The sequence below is a fragment of the Cryptotermes secundus genome, unplaced genomic scaffold (genome assembly GCF_002891405.2).
Source record: "Cryptotermes secundus unplaced genomic scaffold, Csec_1.0 scaffold1467, whole genome shotgun sequence".
NCBI classification, from domain to species: domain Eukaryota; kingdom Metazoa; phylum Arthropoda; class Insecta; order Blattodea; family Kalotermitidae; genus Cryptotermes; species Cryptotermes secundus.
In genome coordinates, this window is record NW_019729919.1 from 80,821 (window position 1) to 107,796 (window position 26,976).

General features: G+C 36.9%; 1 protein-coding gene across 2 annotated transcripts; it reads right to left on the reverse strand.

Moving 5' to 3' along the window:
• Nucleotides 1-92: 92 nt before the first annotated feature.
• LOC111865877 (solute carrier family 66 member 2) lies at nucleotides 93-26,179 on the reverse strand. Of its 2 annotated transcripts, XM_033752023.1 has the most exons (6): nucleotides 25,503-26,179; nucleotides 22,156-22,443; nucleotides 18,899-19,035; nucleotides 16,105-16,188; nucleotides 2,026-2,242; nucleotides 93-469 (listed from the first exon to the last, which is right to left on the reverse strand). In XM_033752023.1, the coding sequence occupies exons 2-6, from the start codon at nucleotides 22,356-22,358 to the stop codon at nucleotides 277-279; spliced, it is 834 nt and encodes a 277-aa protein (XP_033607914.1). In that variant the 5' UTR covers nucleotides 22,359-22,443; nucleotides 25,503-26,179; the 3' UTR covers nucleotides 93-276. The 2 variants fall into 2 exon arrangements, with proteins under 2 accessions (XP_033607914.1, XP_023710062.1); XM_023854294.2 differs by lacking the exon at nucleotides 16,105-16,188 and having other exon boundaries at nucleotides 25,503-26,177.
• Between the last annotated feature and the right edge of the window lie 797 nt (nucleotides 26,180-26,976).

Sequence of the window (26,976 nt, forward strand, 5' to 3'; positions counted from 1 at the left end):
GGAGGCAAACTGTTCAAGAGACCAAAGCTCACCCTGAGCTGTTAAACCAAGAGCAAGGAAGGATGAAAATGGTCACTGTAATGCACCATTAATTTAAATTAAAACACTATTTATTTTCATATTTTAAGTGTCAAATAAATTAGTAAAGAAACTTTATTCTACACAGTTAAAATACAAGGAAAATATTTATGGAGATTTAGCAGTATGTCAGCACCAATGGAAGAAAGTATGAAAAGTTATAAAAAAATATTTGCTTTGTGAAAGACTTAAAGAAGGCTAGTCAGGTGTGTCTTGTTTCTTGCTTCGAACACCAGGATTGTTCCTGTACCAGTAAACCTGGCATAATATGAAGGCATCTATACAAACTTGTAGACCTCCACACAGCCAAAATTGTGCTGGAGCTTCCCGAATTAGGAAGTAACCCGTTTTGAATGTGTCGCCCATAGCCCACATTACCACCATTTTCAAACTGCAATCAAGAACATATAATTACCTTTGTAGAACTATTATATGATTGGAAGAATGTTTTGAAATATAAGACCTGAAACTTTAGGATAAATATAATTTAGTAAATCTTCTCAGGCTGTAACTCCCAACACAGCTAAATAAAAATCTGGATTATAGCAGCACGTGCTTTCATCATCAAGGCTGGTATGAGATGATACACATCACAAAGAAATAAGCGGGGAGAATATGAGATACACCCTAAGTAAGGCTTGGAATACAACTGAATGGATGGCCACTTTATATTGATTCATATTTCATCTCCCTCTTGTAATGACTGGTGAAGATACAGGAAGAAGTGTTTCTCTCCTTGGGTTTTTTTTTTTCCTGGCTCTACAGTCCCCTTTGGCCCTGGCCTCCGATTTTCAGTTTCATGATCATTTTACAGATGGTAGGATTCCTTGGATGTGTGATGGGCTCGGCGCTAGGCCTCTGCCTAAACACAGGGCAACAAAAACACAGAATAAACACACACACACACATACAAAACATCCATGTCTTGTGTGGGATTCGAACCCATGATCCCAGCTTCTGAGTGAGCAAAGACAGTCCATGCCTTAGACCACTCAGCTACCATGATTAGCCCTCCTCATGTACACACACTTAAAACCAGTTGTTTCTTTCAGCCAATATGCACCAGCATACAAAGAATTTGTATTGGTAAACTTGTCAAAAGTTTACATCTACTAGTGCACTGTATGCATCAACTCTGTGGATAAAATCAAGCATGAGAACACCAGCATACATGTTTTTAGCAAAGGCACACTAATTAAAACAATAAACAGCATGGAAATATAACAGTCTAAAGATAAATGCACAAAAATCCAAAAACACAAGAATTAATAATAAATCTTTTGAAAATATTTGAAAGTCAAAGAAATTCTAAATTTCAATCAAATAAAAATTACATAATTTTTCCTCAACAAAGTAACCTCTTACATTTGATTACTAAAATACTCTGTGACCTACATAAGTCACAAAATTCCTGATTATGTAATACAACCATTCTGCACATACTTCATCTCTCTAAGGTACAAATATATTTCTGAAACTTGTAAATTATGTTATTTCTTCAGTATAAGACATCATACTTCACAGGTATACAAAAGAGTAGTAAAATAATAAATGTCACAGGATAGCAGGGTTAGCTAACACTGTTGCTTCACACCTAGAAGGTCCTGGGTTTGAACTCTAGTGCTCCAATTATGGTTTACATATACCTTCCTCAACTCAAAAGATCCAAGGATAGAACCTTAAAATAGGCCATGCTCACTTCCTTCCCAAATCAACATTCATCATCACATTGCTACTGGCTCTGTATAACGCATGCATTTGAAAAACTGTCACTAAATCACGGAAGAAACATAGTGATAGTAAACTGACTGATGTTTTGTAAACAATTTCCTACCTGAAGGACAGGAATTTCCTTAACTTTCTTGTAAAGATAATAAATATGTTTGTCCCTAGCATTCATCCTACTACACACAATAATGGAATTACTTCTCCTAATACATTTCTCACCTCATTCCTTCTGTGGATTTATTCTGGTAATTACACAGCATTTGGGGTACACCCAAGAGAGCTTCAGTGAAAACCGCTAGAAAGCCAACCAGCTCCACAAATGGTATATGGTCAATAAACAGATACATCAGTATGGAACAAATGATTGTGAACAACAGCATAAAATCCACATATGACATAAAATCTGTCCATGCCCAAAAGTATCGCCTGTCAAAATCTGCAAAAAAAAAAAATACAATGAAGCAAGAGTTTATTCCGAATAATATTTAAAAACTGCGGTTCTATCTCAGACGAAACATGCTGAGTCTCCACTGTGAGGGCCAAGAGATTTATGCAGTCCAGAGAAATAACTGCTGTTTACTCTCAGAATCATATGAAATACAATATGCTATTGCAGTACAGAGCACATTTTGATGTTAAAGTAGATGGTATATAGTAACCACTGTGAATTAAAAGCTTAATAGCTTAACCATTAAATCCCTACAATATCATTACCCATCTATTTACAAGAACAGCCTCAACTCCAAATTTATGGACAGACAACCCAACTTGTGAAAGGTGCCTACAAGATGAATCAGCCACACACATCTTATGTGATTGTGAGGCTATAGTGTACCTAAGATATTGCTACCTGGGTCAATTCTTCATGGAACCAAGTGACTTTTATGATGCCCTCATAAATAAAGTCCTACATTTCATTCGAAGTGTAGGATTAATAAAGGGTTAATCCAAAGGGGAAGCACAATAGATCACTGAAGGTCACAGTACGAGGCCTGCTTTTATGGCTCACCCCTCATATGAATACTGCAAATTTATAAGTCTGCAAATACTACTACTTTGTGACCTCTGACAATCCTACAAACCAGCCTCTTCTTGTTGCTAATAGTGATAATATAAGTACTGCATAAATATGTCTGGTGGAAACCTCTACATTTTAACATAAACAACTGTACTACAAATATGATTACCACTTTACAAAATCTATGCTAGAATTCATATCTTAATGACATGTTCAATGTCTCAGTTCTAGAGGGTATGTAAATAATGTGACGAACAAAACCGAAAAAAAAAAAAAAAAAAAGTAGCTTAAAAGTTTGTTCACCGGGCAACTTAATAACAAAAGGTTTACTTTCGTTCTTTTGAGGGTTATTTAACAATGCTTTCAATATCAGAAACTATATAAAATCAGATGGCAGGATGGTTGATGAACAATGACTAGGAAAGGATTTGGAAGAAAATAGTTGTGGCCTTATTAGAGTATTATCCCAACATTTGCTTGGAGCAGCTGAGGAAAATGACAAAAACCTCAGTCAGGACAGCCACTGTCCCAGCCAGGATTGAAAAACAAACACCTCCTCAATACCAGTCTACAGCATGACCTCTAGACCACCCTGTCCAGTTGAAAATATCAGGAAACATCCTGATCTTGGCTGAGTGTCAGCTGAGGGAGTTTGGTTTGAATGCTAATTTTGATGATGTGTGAATTATGACAAAGGAGTAGGACATAATAACCCCACCATTTGATTCACAAATTAATTTCAGTACACTTCTATCATATCAAAGTGAAGCAACACATCTATTATGGATATATTATCTGACCAAAAACAATAAAGTGAAAAAACAAGCTTCTGTTTCTTTAGATGAAACACTCACTCATCTATGACATGAACAAGAGCATTTTTAAGACAGCTGTTTATCTCAATATTAAGTATCTGAGAGATGCATTTTTTGTACACCCCACTTTATTTTCTGGCCCTGTAACTCAAGATTATATAGTACTGAATGTATGAATGATGAAGAATAATGAACTAGAATGGATATGGAAGGAATCTGACTTAATTTAAAGTACTATTCTAGCATTTCCATGGAGGATCTGATAAAAACAATAAAAACCTTAGGATAGGCAGTGTCTGTCTGAGATCTGGACCAGACACCTTGAGAATACACATCGGTATCACTGTTTAAGCCAACCTGTTCAGTCTCAGAAATGTAAAAATGTGTTCAGGGATATGAATCGATCAACAGTGAATCACACAGAAGATGACCATCAATTTCATGATCTCAAATATAAACCAATCATATTAGTCAATGCATACAAAACTGCGAAACCATTGCTTGTTCAATATATTTCTTAGTGTGGGTATGTGATACAGAACATCTTATGCATGGTTAATAGATAAAGGTTTGGAAGAAGGCAGTAATGTCCTGTTTGAATGGTAGCAAATATGTCTGGAGAGACTGAGCAAAATTATGAAAAATCTCAGAAGGAAAGCTAGTAATCTGTCCCAAGATTCAAACTGGGTAACTTCTAAGCACAAGTCTTCCTGTATTACTGGTAAAACAACCCAGTACTTCTACACAGGATTCCAGCAGTGGCTTAAGTGGTATTATTTAACAAAAAAAAAAAAAAAACATACTTGATAGAGTACAAGACCATGACAGAATTAAATTATAAAGTTTCTGTATTAATTGTGTAAGCTTTAAGTCTCTTGCAAGAAAAAGTCTTACTGTATTATCATGTGTGAGGTGCAGAAAGAAAATGAAAGTATGCATTATTTTTGTTCCCAAATCTAAACAGTTGGTGGTGAATTTTAAAATTTGGCTACACAGAAATGTATTTAAATCACACTTCAATACTACAGATAAGAGCATTTTGTATCCTGGCTAGAAGTTATACATTATATTTTTGAAGCCCTTTGTAGAAGTATTAGTCACAATTAGAAATCTGAATGTGATGCAGTACATGTGTAAAGTGCACATGCAGGAAACACTAGAACATATTTTCTTCATATGCAAGGGAGGAGCAAATGTTAAATATTAATCTGTCCTGGAAGATGTTTGAGAATACAATACATACTGTTGAAAAGATACGTGGGAGATGTGTTGCGATCAGCGCAAATGTACATAGCAAGGATAAATCAAATCATGCTTTCCTGCAATGAGCATGAAAAACACAAGAGAAGAACGTGAGCAATAAATTCACACTACTAACAGAGTCACTTGCATGGAGAGTTCCATATATTGTATGTACATCACATTGCTCTCTTATTATGTTCTATGCAGTATGGGAGGCAAGATATGAAGGATAATGACCAAAAGTGAGACCCAGACAAACCTTGGAGGAGGGTATTCAGAACATGAAAAGGAAAGGTATAGGATACAATCAGACCAAAGTTCAAGCCAAAGACTGGATTGAAGTGTTGTACCTAACGATACCTCTGTATCATTAGGTACAACAGGGCAAGGTACATACATAAGTTTATTTTATATCCTTTTCTGAAATATTCTGTTGATTTGCTGGACAAATGTGTAGTGTGTACTTCCCCAAGTTAATGTAAAGGTAAAGTTGTCCATGTGCTTAATTAATTGTCATGCCATGAATACATATGGGGAAGTGGATGTATAGCTCCACTGCTAACCTCAGCACCAGATGGAGGTGCGTGGCCAGCTTCATGCCCCCAACTGCTTTATCCCCAGGAAGAGCCCCCAGTACCCCAAAACTGGAATGGATGCTGCAGAGAAGAGAAAAATCTCTTAGTCCTGAAGGAAGACCAAAAAACTGACACATTAATGGATAGATTAGTCACAAATGCACGTAGCAATTAAGAAGTTTTCCAACTATCGCCAAGTGTTGAAAATTGGACGTATATACCTGTGCATTCACAAGAGAAGTATTCTGTTAGCGCAAGTAAAATCACAGAAACAATCACTAATTGTCAATAGATTTTCCGTCAAGTGCAACAATGTATATTTTGATCACTTATCTCATCTGCCTTACATGTTTCGGTTCCAAGGAACCATCTTCAGAGGCACTTATAACAAACCATGAAAACACTGGCACAGCTCAACATTCACAATATGTAATTATTCGTGGAAACTATTACATATAACGGAGTGTAAAGCACAACACTTCCCAGTATCTTGAATGCAGGTATAGCACTTGCATCTAAAGGACCACCCTCAAAACCGAGTCGTCAACGTTAAAATTTAAAGTTAAAAAATTAAAAAACGTTCAAGTAAAATATTATTCAGGCTCCTTCTTGGTGAATCGTCCCAATGGGGGGAGGCGTCAGCACAGAGNCACAGAAACAATGATAAGAACTACAAATAGTTTTCGAGTCTTACATAACCTAGAAAAGGATCAGCCTAGGCAAATCGAGAAGAGTAAGATGAGAAGTCACAAATCTAATGCAACGAACCAAGATTCAACTGCAAGGGAACCTATTTCGCCAAGGACTAATAGATACAAGAAAGCAGAAGACCTGTTGCCAAATTTCATATCCCTGTGATAGTGAATGGTTGTGTCCCTTGCAGTACTTATTCAAAGTTTTCAGAAAGAAATTTGTCTGCAGTTAATAGTGGTGACAGTGATACAGACATGCAAATTTTAAACAAAAACGCAAGTCTAGAGCAAAATCTTTTAGTTGATAAGACCAAACATTTAATTTTATTCACTGGTGATAGCCATATTAGAGACTGTGTAGATAAGATCAAATGTAAATCAAGTAGGCAAAGAAAATTTCCACTAGATAGATATGATGATTTTTGATGGTAGAAGAAAAACAGTGTAACAACCATACTGAAGTCTTAAAGAAAAAGGGCTTCTCAATTTATCACCAAAACATTTGTGGCCTTGCAAATAAGACTAGTGAAATTTATGCTCATCTATATNTGAAATATACTGAATTTTATCAAAACTAATTTTCATACAAATATTGTTCTGTTGAATATTCCACATAGGTATGACCTGGAAAATTGGTCATGTGTAAATGATGAGATAAAAGTTTTAATAGGAAATTAGTGAAACGTACCAAAGGTTTTAAGCATGTTACTTTATTACACCATGACTTAAATAGAGCTCTCTTTACAAGGCATGGACTCCATCTTAATAAAATTGGGAATAACGTACTGGTTAGGAATATTGCCTTAATTTGTACTAAAATCTTTTATAGAGATGCAAAACCAATCCATTTGCCTTGGAAGGCAATCAGTAATGACCATGATAATGAGATTAAGAATTTTTTTGGCATAAAAGATTGTATTGTTGATAATGTTATGTTAGAAATAAGTAAACCGCAAACTCTCAAGCCACAATGTAAATCAAGTAGGCAAAGAAAATTTCCACTAGATAGATATGATGATTTTTGATGGTAGAAGAAAAACAGTGTAACAACCATACTGAAGTCTTAAAGAAAAAGGGCTTCTCAATTTATCACCAAAACATTTGTGGCCTTGCAAATAAGACTAGTGAAATTTATGCTCATCTATATCCTGAACTTCCGCAAGTGCTTTGTTTCACAGAACATCATCTAAATTATTCACAAATTGAAAATGTGACCATAGCCAATTACAACCTAGGAACTAGTTATTGTAGAAAGTCTTTTATTAAGGGAGGAGTATGTATATATTTGCCGGTCACGGTAGCCGAGCGGTCTAAGGCATGCATTGTCTTCGCTCGCTCGGAAGCCGGGATCATGGGTTCGAATCCCACTCAGGGCATAGATGCTTGTGTGCGTTTTTCTGTGTTTGTCTACAAGTAGAGGCCTTGCGACGAGCTGATCACTCGCCCAAGGAGTCCTATCGAATGTGTAAGATCTAGTAAACCGAAGTGAAATGGAGAGTTTCATGGAGGTAGGCCTAGGCCCAAATTGAGGCTGTAGTGCCACAGAAAAAAAAATGTATATATTTACACAACTCACTGGATTACGAACCTATCAGCATTAATGAACTATGTATAGACAAAGCCATGGAGGTGTGCGCTGTTANTAGAGATGCAAAACCAATCCATTTGCCTTGGAAGGCAATCAGTAATGACCATGATAATGAGATTAAGAATTTTTTTGGCATAAAAGATTGTATTGTTGATAATGTTATGTTAGAAATAAGTAAACCGCAAACTCTCAAGCCACAATGTAAATCAAGTAGGCAAAGAAAATTTCCACTAGATAGATATGATGATTTTTGATGGTAGAAGAAAAACAGTGTAACAACCATACTGAAGTCTTAAAGAAAAAGGGCTTCTCAATTTATCACCAAAACATTTGTGGCCTTGCAAATAAGACTAGTGAAATTTATGCTCATCTATATCCTGAACTTCCGCAAGTGCTTTGTTTCACAGAACATCATCTAAATTATTCACAAATTGAAAATGTGACCATAGCCAATTACAACCTAGGAACTAGTTATTGTAGAAAGTCTTTTATTAAGGGAGGAGTATGTATATATTTGCCGGTCACGGTAGCCGAGCGGTCTAAGGCATGCATTGTCTTCGCTCGCTCGGAAGCCGGGATCATGGGTTCGAATCCCACTCAGGGCATAGATGCTTGTGTGCGTTTTTCTGTGTTTGTCTACAAGTAGAGGCCTTGCGACGAGCTGATCACTCGCCCAAGGAGTCCTATCGAATGTGTAAGATCTAGTAAACCGAAGTGAAATGGAGAGTTTCATGGAGGTAGGCCTAGGCCCAAATTGAGGCTGTAGTGCCACAGAAAAAAAAATGTATATATTTACACAACTCACTGGATTATGAACCTGTCAGCATTAATGAACTATGTATAGACAAAGCCATGGAGGTGTGCGCTGTTAAATGTAAATTTTTATCTAGTACATTCTGTATTCTAGCCATATATAGGTCCCTGTCTAGTAATTTTTCATTATTCATTACCCAGTTAGAAGCTGTCATCAACAAAATTTATAAACCGAATTTATTAATGATAGTCTATGGTGACTTTAATATAAATTATCTAGAAGATAATATAATGAAGCAACAATTAAATTACATACTGCAGTCTTTTAACTTAAGTAGCGTGGTTTACTTTCCAACCAGGATTTGCACCACAACTCAAACATTGATTGATAATATCTTTACACATATAACTAAGTCTGAAAACTATTTGATCTCTCCAGTATTTAATGGTCTATCTGACCATGACGGTCAAGTACTGTTTGTACATCAAAAAGAGATCAGTAAGGAAAGGACAAACCTTAATTTCAAAATTATCCGGACATTTAACAACTGTTCCCTTGATGATTTCAAACTAAGTTTAAGTTTTGAGACTTGGGAAACCGTTTTTAATGCTGAGGACAATAATATAGATAGTATGTTTAATAATTTTGTAAATGTATATTTGCAGATTTTTAATGCTTGTTTTCCCAGAAAGAAAATTTATGAACATTTTTCCTCCAAACAATGGTTAACCACTGGAATAAAAACTTCCTGCAGAAGGAAAAGAGAATTATATCTTTTGGCAAAATTTCATGACAATAAAAATCTAAAGCAGTATTATAAATCATACTGCAAGATTTTAACTAAGGTAATAAATGAGGCAAAAAGACTTAGCAATGAGGACAAAATTACCAACTCTAATAATGTTGCCAAAACCACTTGGAACATTATAAGGGCAGAACTGGGTAAAGATTGTTCAAAGGGTAAAATCTGCAATACAGTCCAAATCAACTCAAGTAATTTTAATAATTATTTTTTAAACGTTGCTGATAATATTACTCAAAAAATTTCTAGCCAATTTACCTCTGATACTGATTCGAATAACAAATACAAATATTATGTGAACCTGACTGCTAAGGGCCCTTTTCCTAAAATCATCTTCAATAACATAACAACGAAGGAAAGTGAAAAAGTTATCTCTTTCTTACCTTCCAAAAACTCTTCTGGATATGATGAGATTTCATTGAGGATACTAAAAATTTCCCCGGTATGTTGTATATTAAATAAGGCAGTGTCAGATGGTAAATTTTCCTTACTCATGAAATATTCTGTTAGCCCTCTATATAAGAAGGGAAATAGAGATGATTGTTCTAATTATAGACCAATCTCCTTGTTGACATCATTTTCCAAGGTGTTTCAAAAAATTATCTTTAGACGATTATTAACACATATCTGTGCTAATGATATCTTGGCTAGTGAACAATTTGGATTTCGTCCTAACCTTTCCACCAAAACTGCTTCATATACTCTATTAAATAATATATTAACAGCCATCAATAATAAAAATAAAGAAGGCGGATTTTTTTTTTTGATTTGGAGAAAGTGTTCGATTATATAAACCATGAAGTGCTTCTATATAAACTTGAGTTCTATGGTATAACTGATAATGTATATATGTTAATAAAATCGTATCTCCAATATCGGTATCAGAAGGTGGAAGTTAGAAATGGATCTGATGATAAAAGTGAATCTGACTGGGGTCTGGTCAAACAGGGTGTTCCTCAGGGGTCCATTCTGGGACCTTTACTGTTTTTACTATACATTAATGACCTACCCATATTTACTAAAAATATGAATGCCAATGCAAATCCCCAAACAATTTTATTTGCTGACGATATTAGTGTAATCGTCAGTAATCCAAACAATACAGTACTGGCAGTAACCTGAAATCAGTCTTTAATAGTGTGGCGAAGTGGTTTAAGGCAAATTTACTCTTGCTAAATGTGGATAAAATTTATTGTATGAAATTCAGCCTTAAACATGTAAACAACTTTGAAACTCAAGTCACATACAACAATAAAATTATTCCCTACACTACTGACTTAAAGTTTTTGGGGTTAGTATTACATAATAATATGTCTTGGAAGTCTCATATTGAAAATTTGGCTGTTAAACTCACTAAATCTTGTTATGGTGCAAGAGTAATTAGACCTTTTGTATCACTGAACTCCCTTAAGATGATTTATCATGCGTATTTTCATTCAGTTATGTCATACAGATTGATGTTTTGGGGAACCTCTTCACATAGCTCAATTATTTTTAAACTTCAAAAGCGAATGGTTAGAATACTAATGAAGGCTAGACCTAGGGATTCCTGCAGAAAATTCTTTAAAATATTAAATATATTACCTCTGGCCTCACAGTACATATTCTCCTTGGCTCTCTTTGTGATTGCAAATAAAACTTGGTTCAGACAAAATTATGAGATTCATAGTTTCAATACTAGGAATAATTCCAATTTGTTCCAACAAATGACCCATCTAACAATGTTTCATAAAAGTCCTGCTTATGCAGGTGTCAAGATTTATAATCATCTACCAGATAATATTAAGGTATTGGCATGTGACATTAAAAGTTTTAAGAGAGCATTAAAAAAATATTTATATGAGCATTCTTTTTATACGGTTGATGAGTTTTTTTAAGTATAAAACTAGATAGCCACCTAGACAGCATAAATAACGTTATATCTTATGGTCATTTATTTATCTTTTTCTTGTTCTATGACTGTTAATTACAAACTGGTAGTATTTTATGCTCAAGTAATTTAGTGGTTGCACCTCTATTAATTAGCACATTTTCATAAAATGATTGAACTCTCCATGACTTGAGTGCGGTAATAGATGTGCTAATATGGTATTAAAATTTCATTTCATTTTATATAGTGGATAACTTTTTATGTACAAAGTTAGATAATATGAATTGTTTAATCCGTTTATTAATTCAAAATATCAGCTATATTTATAATCCTTTAAATTGTTACCTTGTAATATTTATATTTGCTTGTTAATCTTATATTTATTTTTGATAGAATCTTTTTGTGACTGCATGTTCCTTGACTTCCTCTATATCCTATGGTTTTACCAGCCTGGAGTAACAGAAATGAAATAAATGAATAAATAATAAATTTGAATATAGAAATTAGAATTTTAACAGTTTCAAATGTGTTAAAGTATATACTGTATGGATTTATGGAGTTAAATATGATGCTGATATACATAATGGGTCATAGGTGTGAAATTTTTACTGTATTTGTTTTAGTTAATATGGGTATTTTATATGAAATGGTGTAAATACAAGTTTTATAGTAGGTTATTTTTTAAGTATGTCTATTAAATGAAATCTTATTAAATTCTTTTGCCCTATAATATTATCTATATTTATAGATCGATGTAAGTGTCTTTGTTTTATTGACTTGTGCAATTTTGTATATGCATGTTGATGTATCTGTATTCAAAAGGACTATTCCCAAATCCTGGTTTGTTAACCTGTATGAATATATATGGAAAAATAAAGAATGAATGACTGAATTAATTGAAGCCAGCTGTCCAGCTCATAGCCTGGTGCTATATTGTATTTCTCAAAGTATTTAATAAATTTATTGTATTCTTCATCTATACAACACTATATCCAGCAGACATTGTTCCTGTCTGAGATGACAGGTTTTGGCACTCGTGTTTACAATTATAATTGTGTCTGTTATTGTGATACTTCTATAAGGCATTTTGAACTGTAGTTTAAACATGTTTCATTAAACTGTAAAAATACTAAAAAAAATCTTATGTTATAGGGTACTTACTTACTTACTCATGGAGCTGAGCCCTTCTGGAGGAGCCGCAAATTCTGCAGCTACTCAAGAATTTCCCAGCATTTTATGGAACCCGAAGGTTCATCACCGTGTTCACGAGAGCCCTCCACTGGTCCCTATCCTGAGCCAGATCTATCCAATCAATACCATCCCATCCTATCTCTCTAAGATCCATTCTAATATTGTCCACCCATTTATGCCTTGGTCTTCCCTGTGGTCTCTTCTTTCCTTCTGGCTTTCCCACCAATATCCTATACGCATTTGTCTCCCCCATTCGTGCTACATGACCTGCCCACCTCATCCTCCTTGACTTGATCAATCTAATTATACTTGGTAAAGAGTACAAGTTATGAAGCTTCTCATTATGCAGTTTTCTCCAACTTCCTCTGACTTCATCTCTCTTTGGTCCAAATATTCTCAACACCCTGTTCTCAAACACCCTCAGTCTATGTTCCTCCCTTAATGTCAGAGACCAAGTTTCACACCCATACAGAACCACAGGCAAAATTATAGTTCTGTATATTCTAATTTTTATGTTTTTGGACAACAGACGAGAAGGCAAAAGGTTCTGGACTGAATGGTAGCAAGCATTACCTGAGTTCAATCGCCTCTTAATTTCCTCCTGAATCAGGTTTCGATCTGTTATCGTTGTTCCCAAATATCTGAACTGTGCCACATTTTCAAAACATCTGTTTCCTATCTTTATGTCATGATTTTTCCCTGCATTTTGGTGACGAGACAGTAACATATACATAGTTTTCTCTGTGTTTACTTCTAGACCAACCTTTTTACTTGCGTCAATTAAAGTTTGTGTGTTTTTCTTTATGGTATCTACATTATCATCCAGCAGATTCACATCATCGGCGTAAACCAACAGCTGATGTGTCCCGTTTCGTTTCAGTCCCACCTGGTTTCCCTGGACCTTCCTAACTGCATATTCTAGGGCAAAGTTGAAAAGGAGTGGCGATATGTAAGAGGGTTACTTTTGAAATCTGTTTCCATGATACGACTAGTGAAGACTGAGAAGACTTAGCATGTCCTAGTGATCTGCAGTGTGGAAATCGGCAATAGAGTTATAATTACTTGTAGTTTCAAGTTGTGTTAAAGTAGTCAATTCACCCAAGTGCAAACCCAAAACCCATCTATAAGTCAAACAATCCACAAATACATGACAATATATACAGGGGAATTTTATGACTAGACATGCCTTATGTACAGGAATAGAAATGTTTTTACAAGGCCATGTCACTGTCACGAAACTGCTAACATTACGATATAACGATACATAATTCTATAACTAAATCTTACTCCCTTAACCTCTTGGCGTGGGATCACCTTCATAGTATACAATGAAGTGCCAAAAGTCATGGGATAGGTACCTAGTATCGTGTAGGAGCCCCTCTAGCCGGGTAAAGTGCAGCAACTCAAAGTGGCATCGATTCCACAAGTGGATGGAAGACCTCTGGAGAGATGTTGAGCCATGCCGTCTGGATAGACACCCACAGCTCCCTGGTATTTGAAGGTGCAGCTCCTCGAACCAATTCTCGACAACTCCATCCCGATGACATGGTGCATTGTCCTGCTGGAATATCCCATCATTGTGGGGCTGCATGAAGTCCATGAAGGGCTGCAAATGGTCACCAAGCAGTGTAACGTAGTGGTCACTGGTCAATGACGTGTTTAGGTGGACGAGCGGACCAACTCATGCCACATGAACACACCCCACACCAGTATGGAACCACCACCAGCCTGCATAGTGCCTTGCTGATAATTGGGGTTCATGGCCTCATGGGGTCTGCGCCACACCCAAACCTTACCATCCGCCCGAAACAACTGGTACTGTGATTCATTGGACCACGCCACATGTTGCCAATCCTCCAGGGTCCAATTAGTGACGTCACAAGCCCAGGTGAGGCGCTGTGTCTGGTGTCGTGGTGTTAATAGAGGCACTCTGGTAGGTCCTCTGCTCCCATATCCCATGGAAGTTAAAGAACGCTACACTGACCTACTGGATATGCGTCTGGTACCTCCTGCACTGAATGTGGATGTGATTTCAGCCAGTGTCGCTTGTCTGTTACCATGGACAATTCTAGTTAGACGCCGCTAGTCACGATCATTAAGCACCTGTGGTCGGCCACTGCGCTGTCCACGGTGGGTGGAAATGCCTTCCACATGGTATTCCCGGTACACACGTGACACCGTGAATTGAGGAATGCTGAATGACCTCACAACTTCAGAAATGGAATGTCCCACCTGCCTGCCACCCACTATCATGCCCCGTTCAAACTCTGATAATTCACGTTGGCTTGCCATGAGCAGACTGGCCGGTGTTCAACCTGACTCACGAGAGAACACCTCACAACTGATACTGCTCTGGGCATTCCCAAGCCATCAAGGGATGGTGGCACCACTTAAAAATAAATTTACATACCGCTATCCCATGACTTTTGGTATTGGTCCACAATACCAGAAAGCTAAGAAGACTGCTTATATTTCAAGAACTGTGAAGACATTAGTATTCAATCAATAAACAAATCAATAATCCTGCACCTTTACCTACTCCCTGATATAAATTTTGCTCACGTGCAAATAAAAATACAATGAAACATAATAGTGTTACAGGGCAGAGCCTGTAGCATATATGCACAACATGTCCCTTTTAGTACAGATAAAAAGTCTGCTGGGAATACAGAATATTTCTCTCTCTGAGAAAGGAAATATATTTTGGGGTACACAGGACATGTCCCTCCATGTAAGACTAAGAATCTGCTGGAGCATGCAGAACAAGCAACCATGAAAGATGACAAATTTGTTGGACTGTACAAAATGCATCCTACTGTGAAGGATAAAATGTTCACTGGAACATGTAAAACATGTCCCTGTGTGAAACACAATAATCTGTAAGGGGCATGTAAAATATAACTCTCTAGTACAGATAAAAAAAATCTGTTGAAGAAAATAGAACAGATCCTTTTACAAAGGATGAAAATTACTGCAGCAAGGAAAGCCAAGTCCTCTGAAACAGAAAAACAATTAAAGGCAAAGAAAGCAAGTCTCTCTGCACCAGGAAAGTTTGTTAAGGCATAAAGAGCACATTCCTCCATTCTGAAGAGTTAATTACTGTACTTGTACAAATTTAATGTATGGTTCTTTCCCTCAAATACCTTCCACAAAACTGACTGCAACTTCACACTTAATACTTATCATCTGTGAAATGCAGAACTGTGCCAGTGCATACACTGGTTCAGGTTGCCTAGCACAATTTTATTTACAACATAAATTCCATTACTGCCAATTTCAAACCCAGCCATCAGCAACATATCAGTGGGAGATTTATACCAAGATGACAAAGTTTAACCTTGTTCAAGTCTATAAAAAGCCAAACATGCATAAATAAAAAGTTGGTCATTTGGGGGGAGGGAACACCTTGATGAAAAGAACTGTGTATTATGGTTGGACAAATATGATGCTAGAATGCATATTAATGAACTACAAAACCTGAAAATATTACTAATACCATTTTCTCCAGTTATATCAACTCCCTGAACACTGTCCCTTATATTCCTACTGTCTACACTAATCATCTCTATTAGAACTAATCTATGCACAGAGAAAGTCGGCAGCTATCCATGTAGAAGAGCAAATGAAAGGCCAAGAAAGGAGAGGGAATCTGAGATTAGTACTAATGCACCTTGGCTGCTCCAAGTATACAAAGCACATTTTTATGAAGCAATGGGTGAGGGAATGATGTGCATGTTTTTACACCACATACCACAGAAAGAGTGGCCAACATGGAACTGCATAGAGGTCCTTTTAGACAATTCTCCTTTCAAACGGCGACTCTCACCGCCTTCAGCTGTCAGACAGAATATGGAATTAGTCGTCAGATGGTTGAAAATTCCCATAGTAAGAATCTGATAAGTAATTCTGTATTTAAGGTGGGTCTCCTTTCTGAAAACCTAAAAATTAGAATATATAAAAATACAATTTTACCTGCTGCTTTATACAAGTGTAAAATTTGGTCTCATGTTTTAAGCAAAGCTTAGAGATTGAAGGCATTTCAAAATAATATTATAAGGACAATATCTGGGGTCATTAAGAAATGGATAAAATTACACAACAATGAACTTCACAATTTGGGCTCTTCAACTTAAATGGCCAGGAACAGAAGGAATCAAGGAAGATAACAGTAGAATTTAATATACAATACCTCATAAAGTCATGGTTGGGTTTTGAAGAGATGTCAGTTCATAACTACACATGCTATAACAGCAATGAAACAGAATGAAAGAGATATCAAAGGAAAAACTCTGACAGGTTCACCTCTGTATATATTCAAATTCAATATTAGCACCATTCGTTGTTCTGCAGACATGTGACCAACACTCCAATTCATATTAGTGTCCACTGTTTATCTTCCATCAAAATTGCAACACTTTTACATTCTACACTTCAACACTACATGTTTCGGCCTCAAACGGCCATCTTCAGGGGGTTTTATGTTACAGATATTTTACTAAGACTGCGTTAAAAACTGCTACACTGTTTTAATTCCTGTTAAAATCACAGGCTGTAGTCTTTTTAAGTAAAACGAGATAAAATCCTTTAAAATTCCTGCTGCATATTATTTGACCTCACCCGGGGTGTCGTCATTTTTGTAAATGTATCAAGGTGTTTTTCTCGTCAGCTTGCCCCTCATGTTCGTGGTCTACTTTCAGTTTTTGACTGCCATATGCTCCTGGTTTGTGTGTGCTTCCTCCACAGCATATGGTGTTGTCTTTACTAGTTTGCCTCTCATGTTCGTGGTCTAACTAGTCTAACTAGCAGAGAAGAACACCTTGATACATTTACGAAAATGACAACACACCAGGTGAGGTGAAATAATATGCAACAGGAATTTAAAGGATTTTATCTCGTTTTACTTAAAAAGACTACAGCCTGTGATTTTAACAGGAATTAAAACAGTGTAGCAGTTTTTAACACAGTTTTAGTAAAATATCTGTAACATAAAGACACCTAAAGATGGTTGTTTGAGGCTGAAATATGTAGTGTTGAAGTGTAGAATGTAAAAGTGTTGCAATTTTGATGGAAGATAAAGAATGGATGCTAATTTGAACAATTGCAAAGGGATGTTGAAATACAGAACTCCAACTCATACCACACATGATCTGAAACATGAGTAACTTTGAGTTCACTTAGATGTGCACAAAGCAACAAATAACACTCATGAAAACGTCTATCTTCTGGGATATAATGCTGCATAAAAAAAACTCCGTGACCTGTAACCCGCAAGCAAACTGTACTGACGACCACCGCTTGTTGGCGAAGTTAGTACCAACTTTTGAAGATAGAGGCTGTCACGTGGTCAGCACAATGGATCTCCATGGCCATTAATCTCGGATTTATAGACCGGAGCCGCTATTTCCTTGAAATACCTTCTCAATTATCCTCATGAGGCTGAGTGGACCTTGTTCCAGACCCACTATTTCTCAGAAAATCTGGTAGCACTGAGTCAAAACTGGGACCTCTGGATCCATGGGCAGAAACTCTGACCACTAGACCACAGAGGTGGTCCATAACCTTGTAAAAATCAACCTACTCTACTTTCAGGGCTGAATAGCAAGCTCTGCTTGCTTCCTGCTTCATGCTGGTTTCTAGTTTGGCTTACTCTCTGACCGTGAAAATGGAGTTGATATATTTGAAATGTCTACCGAATTTCACGTGAGCCACATGGCATTACATCTCAAGGACAGAACTCTACAGTGTCAGCAGTGTGACAATTGCAAATCACAATAACACTCATGTTGAACTTCAACGTATATGGACATGAAACCACAGGAGTTTCTCCTTTGATTGCCATTTTCATTCATGTTTCTAGCATGTTTACCAAATGGCAATACTTCAAAACTCAATCATGACATTATGGACATTACACTTATAATTAGGATCATTTTTTTTTTTAAAAAACTGGCATGTGTGTTAGACTTGACCCTGATTCTATAGGAAAAACTGAGATTGAGAGTATATGGAAACATCTGAAAACAACAGAAAAAAGACACAATTAGGAAACAGAAAAAAATACATTACAAGAAGCTTCACAATTTGTACTCTTCACTGCTTTGATAAACAAATCAAAGATGAAATGGATAGGACTTGGGTGTGGCAATATGAAATGCATACAAAATTTTGAGAAATATTTCACTAGTAAGATGCAGCATTTTGGAATTATATAACAGACTTGAATATGTGTTTTCAATCACATCATAATGCAAGTGACAAAAGTAACCCAAACCATTTTTACTCTTTGAAGTTTCTTGTTACAAAATAAATAAAACAAAGCCAACAAAGTTAAAGACAAGGAAACGTGGAATTATTGCTGCTGACGCAGATTTCTTTGGGGTCTTGAGATTACATAATTAAGTTGGCGATTGTGATGAACAGTGTTTGTGTTGTGAACAGAATTATATTGTTTAAGGAAACTTCACTTCCTTGGGTCAAGCAGAACTCTAAAAATGTTATGAATAAATGCTTATATGAGCAGAAGACTGAACACTAAATTATTTTACCTGTAAAACGCCTCTCCCTGCCTCGAATTATTTGGTTCTTGCTTCGAACAAGTATACAAAGATGGATCATTGCAAGCATTGTCATATTCATTACAATACTCTGAATAAGAAGAGGTATTTCATATCGTTTCCCAAACCTGCAAGAAAATTCAAGAATTCGCACATACATTAGTTTTTCTTCTACTGACTTTTCATTATTTGTCATTAGAGAGAAGAGGATAATGTGTATGCATGTTCATACATAAAGATTCTTAAAAATATTGTGACATGTTGACCCCTACCTCCCCAGCTGCACGTAGCGGTAACATAGCGCTTGCGTAATAGGCGGGTAATCACCCCGCATCCTGGTAGCTATGCAACGCGCGGTGACATCACGAGCGGAGCCGAAGTGAGCCAAGCGGAGCCGACATTAGCCGAGTCCCCGCAACCTTTAGGCTATACGCCACGTCACACTAGCAACAGCGTCCTAGGCTATACGCCACGTCACACTAGCAACAGCGCACAGCTATATAAGCGGACTGCACAGCAGCTACGAGTCAGTTGGAATGTGGGCAGCTGCCGAGTTGTAAATTGGCTACCGCAGAGTTGAAACATAGCAGCCTGCGAGTGTGCGATAACTAAGAAGTCAGCAAGCGGAAGACTTATTGTGTGCTTTCAAGACATAGTGAGTGCTGTAGTACAGTTATATCTGGAGTGTGTATTTCAGGGAGACTTGTATAGCTCCCGCGTTACTAATACTTGAAGACTCTTGAAGACAGTGTTAAGAGATTTTGTTGTAGGGTTTGTAAAGTGTGAAACCTGTAACAGTGTTACCATTAATTGTAGCCAATACTTGTAGATTGTTAAATAAACCAGTTAACGGTCTCTACGGCGTCTTCAGAACCAGAAACACGTTACAATATGTTAGTTGCTGGCTTCCCCCCCCCAGCAGCGGCCTGGGTTCAATCCTGGGTCTGGTCAAGTGGGATTTGTGGTGGACAAAGTGGCACTGGGGCAGGTTTCCTCCAAGTACTTCGGTTTCCCCCAATCTTCATTCCACCAACTGCTTCACAATCACCCTCACATATCATCTGGGGCTGCTACAATAGGCCAGAAGTGGCCACAGTACAAGGGACTTAGTCCCACCCCACTGGCAATTAAAAAAATAATAAAAATATGTTCATATCACTGGTAGATTATTTTGTAAACACAAATAAGACTGCTCAATTCACCTGTGTGTAGGTAGAATAGTCTGTGGTAAAGCCCAGCTTGAAATCAACTCACATATCAAAATTATTCAACTTCCTGCTTAGAAACTCCTGATCAGAAAGCTGTTTTTACACTACGTCCCTCATTTTCGAAACATAAAAGGAGGCTTATGAGATCACCTTGTTGTCTGTGTGCCTGAAAGCTGTAAGTTGTCCTGTTCATATGACTTTAGGGCAGAATGCAGGGAAAACACTGACAATAGTCAGATGCATTGTTTTCTATGCTATCATCAAAGGCAAGCAGGCAATTACTTCTTCCCAGAGTGTCTTGTTATTTCATTACCCTTCCCATCCCAAAACCATGCTACTGCATGGAGCAAACATTTTAATTTCAACCATTCCACTACTTCAAAGAAGGGGAATAAAAATAACGGTGTATAATGCTTGTGGGTGCAAACTAATGAAAATTAGCTCCAATGAAAAACAGAATTCATTTTGTAACTGAATTAGTAAGGATTTAATCCTCTCCCTTCCAGTAAACTGACAGCATACTTCATATTAAGCAAATTTTGTTACGTATGCCACAGAATTTGGCTGATCTCTGATAGCTGGTTTTCAACTGAAAGTAAAAGAAAAATACACACAGAAAAGCATAAAGCCCACTGAAATGTCCAAAGGCCATTGTTAAAGACAAACTCCATACAAAGAATAACTGATCTTCAGCAACGTGAAAAATATTGGAAAGAAAATTCTTTTAAAGGATGAATCAAGCACTGAATATATTTACCAGCTTCTGCATGCTGTGGGTATACAGTTCAGTAGTCACAATATAAGACTCAACTCTTGAATTTAATATTATAATGTATCAATAAGAACAGAGTTTAGTTTCAATTCACTGTGATAAAGATTTTCATTAGTTCTTGGGCCTGGTTAAATGTTCTCAATGCTCATTTCTGTGGCCACAGTAGGTAAAGGTTGCTTTCCAGTACTTCATTTTTCTTAATTAGGTCTTTTACATGCTTTTCACTTGTGTCTGTGTCTGTGTTCAAACAATATTTTTTCCAATGTTTTCCCTGACACAGGACTGGTCATCATTCATGAGTGCAATATTTTTTAGAGTACTGTAGACAGCATGCACATATCAATATCAATAAATTCAGGTAAAAAAGGTAAAGTTATCCCTGTAACAGGCCATGAAGGCCCATAGGGTTGTGAGACATCGAGGCTCCCGCATCTTCTCTAGACAATCGGCTCACAGATGGAGGTGAGGCTGTCAGCCTCAATTGCCAGCTGCCCTTTACCCCCAAGAATATTCCAAGAATATTCCTGGTACTCATTTCTGTTAGAGGCTGAGTCGACCCCAGGGCCATAGCGCGGCTGGAAGGATTAGGTCGATTGAAAAATCCACCTCATCAGGACTTGAACCCACAAACTTCCTGCTTGTACCATAGTGCCTCAACCAACTACCTTACTCATTAATCCTTACACTGTTGTGGTCAACATATGCAGATCTCTGAAAAACATGGCATCCTTGCTTCAATCGACAAAACCCGTATTACAAATTTAGAATTTCAAATCTCAGGTTTCTTTATACCAATCTCATTCAAACTAGGCAGGTGCATAGTCATCTATTGGGAATGTAATGAAGCATCATTCATTTCAATGGCTGCATTCCTCTGCCCTCTAGATTAAGAAATGTAAAAGGTTGCATCTGCACAGAGAGGCATGCGCTCCATGGTCATGTGATGCGAGTATTTCACAGGGCTAGTAAAAATGGCTTACAACCCTGATTTAAATGGACTTTTCACCTGTGAAAAATACTGAATAATTCAACACTTTTGCAACTTATGCTGCATGTTCCCTGTCTGAGGCAAAATTAGTTACATTTTATCACAAATTTTCATATTTTGCACTTAAATTATTTATAAAAGATTTATTCAAAAATAATGCAGCATACAGGGTACTGAGAGTTACTTAACATACTAGCAGTCAAAGGGTTAAATGCAGTCTCATTTGAACATATTACACAAATAAAATGGCTTGTAAATAAAGACACAAAGCATTACTTACCAGAACAAAATCCTGAGTGTATTTGCAACAAGAAGAGTAAGACATACAAAAAGAGAAAATCCTTCTGCATCTTCTGTCCTTTTAATTTCCCTGTACTGGGGAATGTATGGAACCATGCCACCAAATATCATGGCACCACAGCTGATCCACTTGACCAACTTCATCACTGATATGTCCGACAGTTCTTCTAGCACTGAATCCATTGCAGTCCAACACTGCTGTCACTGTTGTAGTATATAAACAGCGAGCATCCAGTATGGCATGCTGTAGGTTATTCTTCAAATAACACTGGAACAAAATCATGGTACAGGCACAGGTAATAGGCCATTTGAATATGTCTTCATATCTTCACAATGTGCACCCTGTTCCATGTCCCAAACGTATACAGTTAGGTTAGCCATTGCCACAACAAAGTGATTTATAATCAATCAATATTTTACAACTGAATATTTATTTCCTGTTATATGTCTGTCTCAGTCTCATAGGAGCATCATCAGGCAGTGATATAAGAATATGTCTAGGGTCACTGAATTGCTAATATGGATCGATAACTTAAGGAACAATTCTGTATCACAGAGCAGGACATGTTGCACAAAATATGGATCAAGAAATGTAATGAACAAATGATTCCTAAGCTAAACAGAGCATGTTATGCAATAAGACTGATGTTTCATCACCTAAGTGCAGTGTCACAGCTCAGTCAGTTGGTCACTAGCTTCCCAGCACAGCACTCTAGGTTCAATTCCAAGTGAGATCATGTGAGATTCTTGGCAGACATAGTGAAGCTATGGTGGGTTTTCTCCCAGTACTTCAGTTTCCTCTGCCAATTTTTGTCCCACCAACTGCTCTATATTCATTAATCATCCCGTCATTAATGTTCTATAGCCTTGATACTTACAGTGCTGTTACATAACCTGAAAAAAAAGATACACCTAACACAATTAATTTTGTGTATTTTCAAACATGGCTTAATATTGGGGGGGGGGTCATTTGCCTAACAGTGAAAACATATTTACTTTACAAAACAAATCATCAGAATTACAGTTGGTGCCAAAATTAATTAATTCATTCATTTCCTTTATTTTCCATATATCCATACAGGCAAAAATCCTAGGATGTGGAAATAGTCCATTTGATTATAGATGTATACATGTAATAGATTACATAAGTCACACAACTAAAATAACACACACCAGTTAACTAACATAGGTAATATAAAAAAAACAAAACAAGAGCTTATTACAATTGTAACTAAATATAATTTAAAAAGTGCATTACTATAAAAACTTAAAATTAATATAATTTTATGTCATAGTATATTTAAGAGAATACAGATTCTATCTCCTCAACATAAACATATATTTTCCTCATCAAACTTTATTGTGAATAACCAGGGTCATACCCATCAGTGCATAGTGTTTATAAATTCTGTGTCTCAAAAATAATGATAGGGTATCAGCAGGCTATATTTCAAATACATAAAAGCCATCATACTGAAAACTGTACCTTTACATTCCTACATTCAGACAGTTTCACACCAGGCACTACTGCTTTGTACCACTGCACTCTCCCACCCCAAAATTTAATATCATGCAATCTTTTGATATGTATCATTATCCAGTCATGTTTACTATGTAAGAAAAAGTGCACTGTGTTTTGTTATTAGCCAAGCATACATCAATTATTAGTGTTCAACATGCATTTAACTCATAAGGTTAACTTGCATTTCAATTTACATATTATATCCAATTTGATTATTTATCTGGTTCGATAGTGTGTTATATTTTAATTATAGGTTAATCATGTCAAGAGTGATTATTTATTGCTGACAAATTCTACTCCTTTAGGCACCTGGGCAAGAGGATTTCAAGAATGATGTATTTAATGATGTGACTTGTTCAGGTGTTACTGTTGTAGCAATATGAATGCCAAACAAAATGAATTCGAGACCTGAATAATCTGAAAGCAATAATATGAGAAGCTGCTGAGCAGGTAATAAGAGATATGCTACAGAAAGCATGGAAAGAAGTGAAATATTGATTGGACATATGCAGAGGCAAGAATTGTGCACATGTGGAAACTTACTGTGTTCAGAACTATTTAAGGCACACTTTAAAATGAAATAATAATTTAATGAATTTGTTACTTATTTTTCTGAACATTCTCAAAACCCCCAGGGGGCATGAGGTAGTGTAGTTGGTTGAGGCACTATGCTACAAGCTGGAAGGTCACAGGTTCAAGTCCCGATGAGGTCAGTGGATTTTTTCAATTGACCTAATTCTTCCAGCCGCACTATAGCCCTGGGGTCGACTCAGCTACTAACAGAAATGAGTACTATGAATATTCTTGGGGGTAAAGAGCTGCCGGGGCATAAGGCTGACAACCTTGCCGCCATCTATGAGCCAACTGTCTAGAAAATGTGGGAACCTCAACATCTCACAACCCTATGGGCCTCCACGGCCTGTTACAGGGATACCTTTAATTTACTTTTACTGAAAACCCCACTATTATCTTCTGGACACTTTGTATAGTCTTATCAGCATTATGAATGAAAAGGCATAATTTAAAGTTGCATTAAAAAGATATCTAAATACACACTTTTTTATTATAGTAATGAATATTTAATGTTTAGCAACAATTTATAATTTGAGGTAAGGTACCTACTACATTTCATAATATTACAATAACCCTGCACTCACTGTATGAGTTGTATGTTTATTCATACGCGTTATGGCTTATTCCACAATCTATTGTCATCTGACAAACTCTGAATCATAAGAATGCAACTATATGTATTTATGCATTCAGCTAACAGTAGCTCTAATCCAGCGCTAGCAAAGCATCTCTTTTCAAGTAAACCTAAGCTTCAGTCTTAACCAACCACGTTTATCTGAAAAGATTGAAATTAAGCAAGTTATAAGGTCAGTACATTACTTGCTGACAGCAAACCTAAATTCTGTCACAAGTTATGGTTTAGGGAAATGGTCTGGATGAAATGCAATTTCTTTTTATATAAACCGATCAATTTTACTATAACAGCCATTGTATAGGAACCTCAGGGGGTCCCAGTTCTAAATACCACCGAAAAATTAATTTCGTATTTTCTGGAAAGGTGCCATGTGACACCATGTAATCTGAACATCTTCAGTCACCGCCATGAGACCCTTAAATCTCATACTGTGGTATTGCGCATTATCTCTAAATTTCGTTATTTCGCCCGCCACCTAATTTTCGGTATAACCTTAAATTAAAAGCCCACTGACACCAGCAAGCCAAGTCCTACCGAAATCTTAACCTCAAAAACATTCAGCGGACACATCACATTTTGCCAGTGCTTTTTCTCTTACCTGTTGGAATGAGCTCCTGCTTTAAAGTGCCAAATTTCGACTACATTGCTTCCTTGCTTAATAATGTGTGTAAACCAGACACCTTATCACCTCACAAACCACTTGACATGATCAGTTATCCCTTCCAACCCATCTGCATCTCCTACCGCTCCTACCTCTCCGATGCATTCGTTTCGTTTCCACACTGCTGCGTCATATGCGTTCATATGTATCTGAAACGGAACTGTATATTTCAGAACACGAATTTACAGCATTAAAACACCATTATATTTCATTACGGTGACCACAATGCAAGCGAAATTATGTTACAAGAACCCGAAAATTGCACAAGTACGCATCACATCAGTTTCCCATTTTCAGAAAAAGACCTGCTCAATATGCCGTGTAGCAATCTGTTTTAACGAGGCAAAGGCTGCAAAATAAAGCAAAATTTACTTTCTTCGCGCTAAATGTAGAATGAAAACAACAATGAATTGTGCTATTTCTTTTTCGTAATTGCTGTCTCCTGGACTTGCTTTAAAAAACCGTGACCATGTGTCTCCAAAAGTATTCTTTCTCGTGAACACTGCAACCCATTTCTCTAAAAGCTCAAACTGGTCCTGATCTTTCAAACTTTATTCCTGTCGGAAAGTAACACATTCAGATTTAACTAACACCGTCAAAGGTCCTTATTGACAGGCCGCCAGTCGCTCAGGTACTCCAACCCTTTATGGAATTCGCAAGAGTCCTCTCACAGCTCCAAAGGTCCCTGTCCAGAACCACACGAATTCAGACCACAACACATCTCATTCCTCTATGATTCATTTTTATATTATCCTCAAACCTATGTCCAGGTCTTCCTGGAGGTCTCCTTCCTCTTTCTTTCCTACCAAAATCCTACATGCAATCCTGTTCTACCCATGCAAGCTACATTCTCTGACAATCTCAACATCCTTGACTTCCATCATTCTAGCTATATCTGATGAAGAGTAAAAGTTATGAAGCTCCTCATTATGCAGTTTTCCCCAACCTCCTATTAGTTCTTCCCATCCCAGCCCAAATATCCTCAATCTACATATAAGGTGATTCTAAATTATTGTCGGTGTTTCCGTGGTCTATAAACAGAAACTACGACATTTAGATTCGTCCTGTACAATCTTCTCTTAATGTCAGAGACCAAGTTTCATGTCCATGCAAAATTATAGGCAAATTTGTAGTTAATACACATTAATGTAGTAAAAGGTAAAGTTGTTCTTGTGCTTAACTGATTATGCACTACACCATGAAGATGTATGGGAGAGTGGATGTATGAATCCACATTTTCTTGACCTCGGCACTAACCGGAGGTGAGTGGTAAGCTTCATGTCCCTGCAGCTTTACTCCTGGGGAAAGAGTCCCCAGTACCCATAGGATGGGAGGCTGAGCAGACCCCAGTGCCAGTCTGGACAATACGGAGAAGAGAAAGTTCTTGACCCAACCAGGACTCAAAACTCTC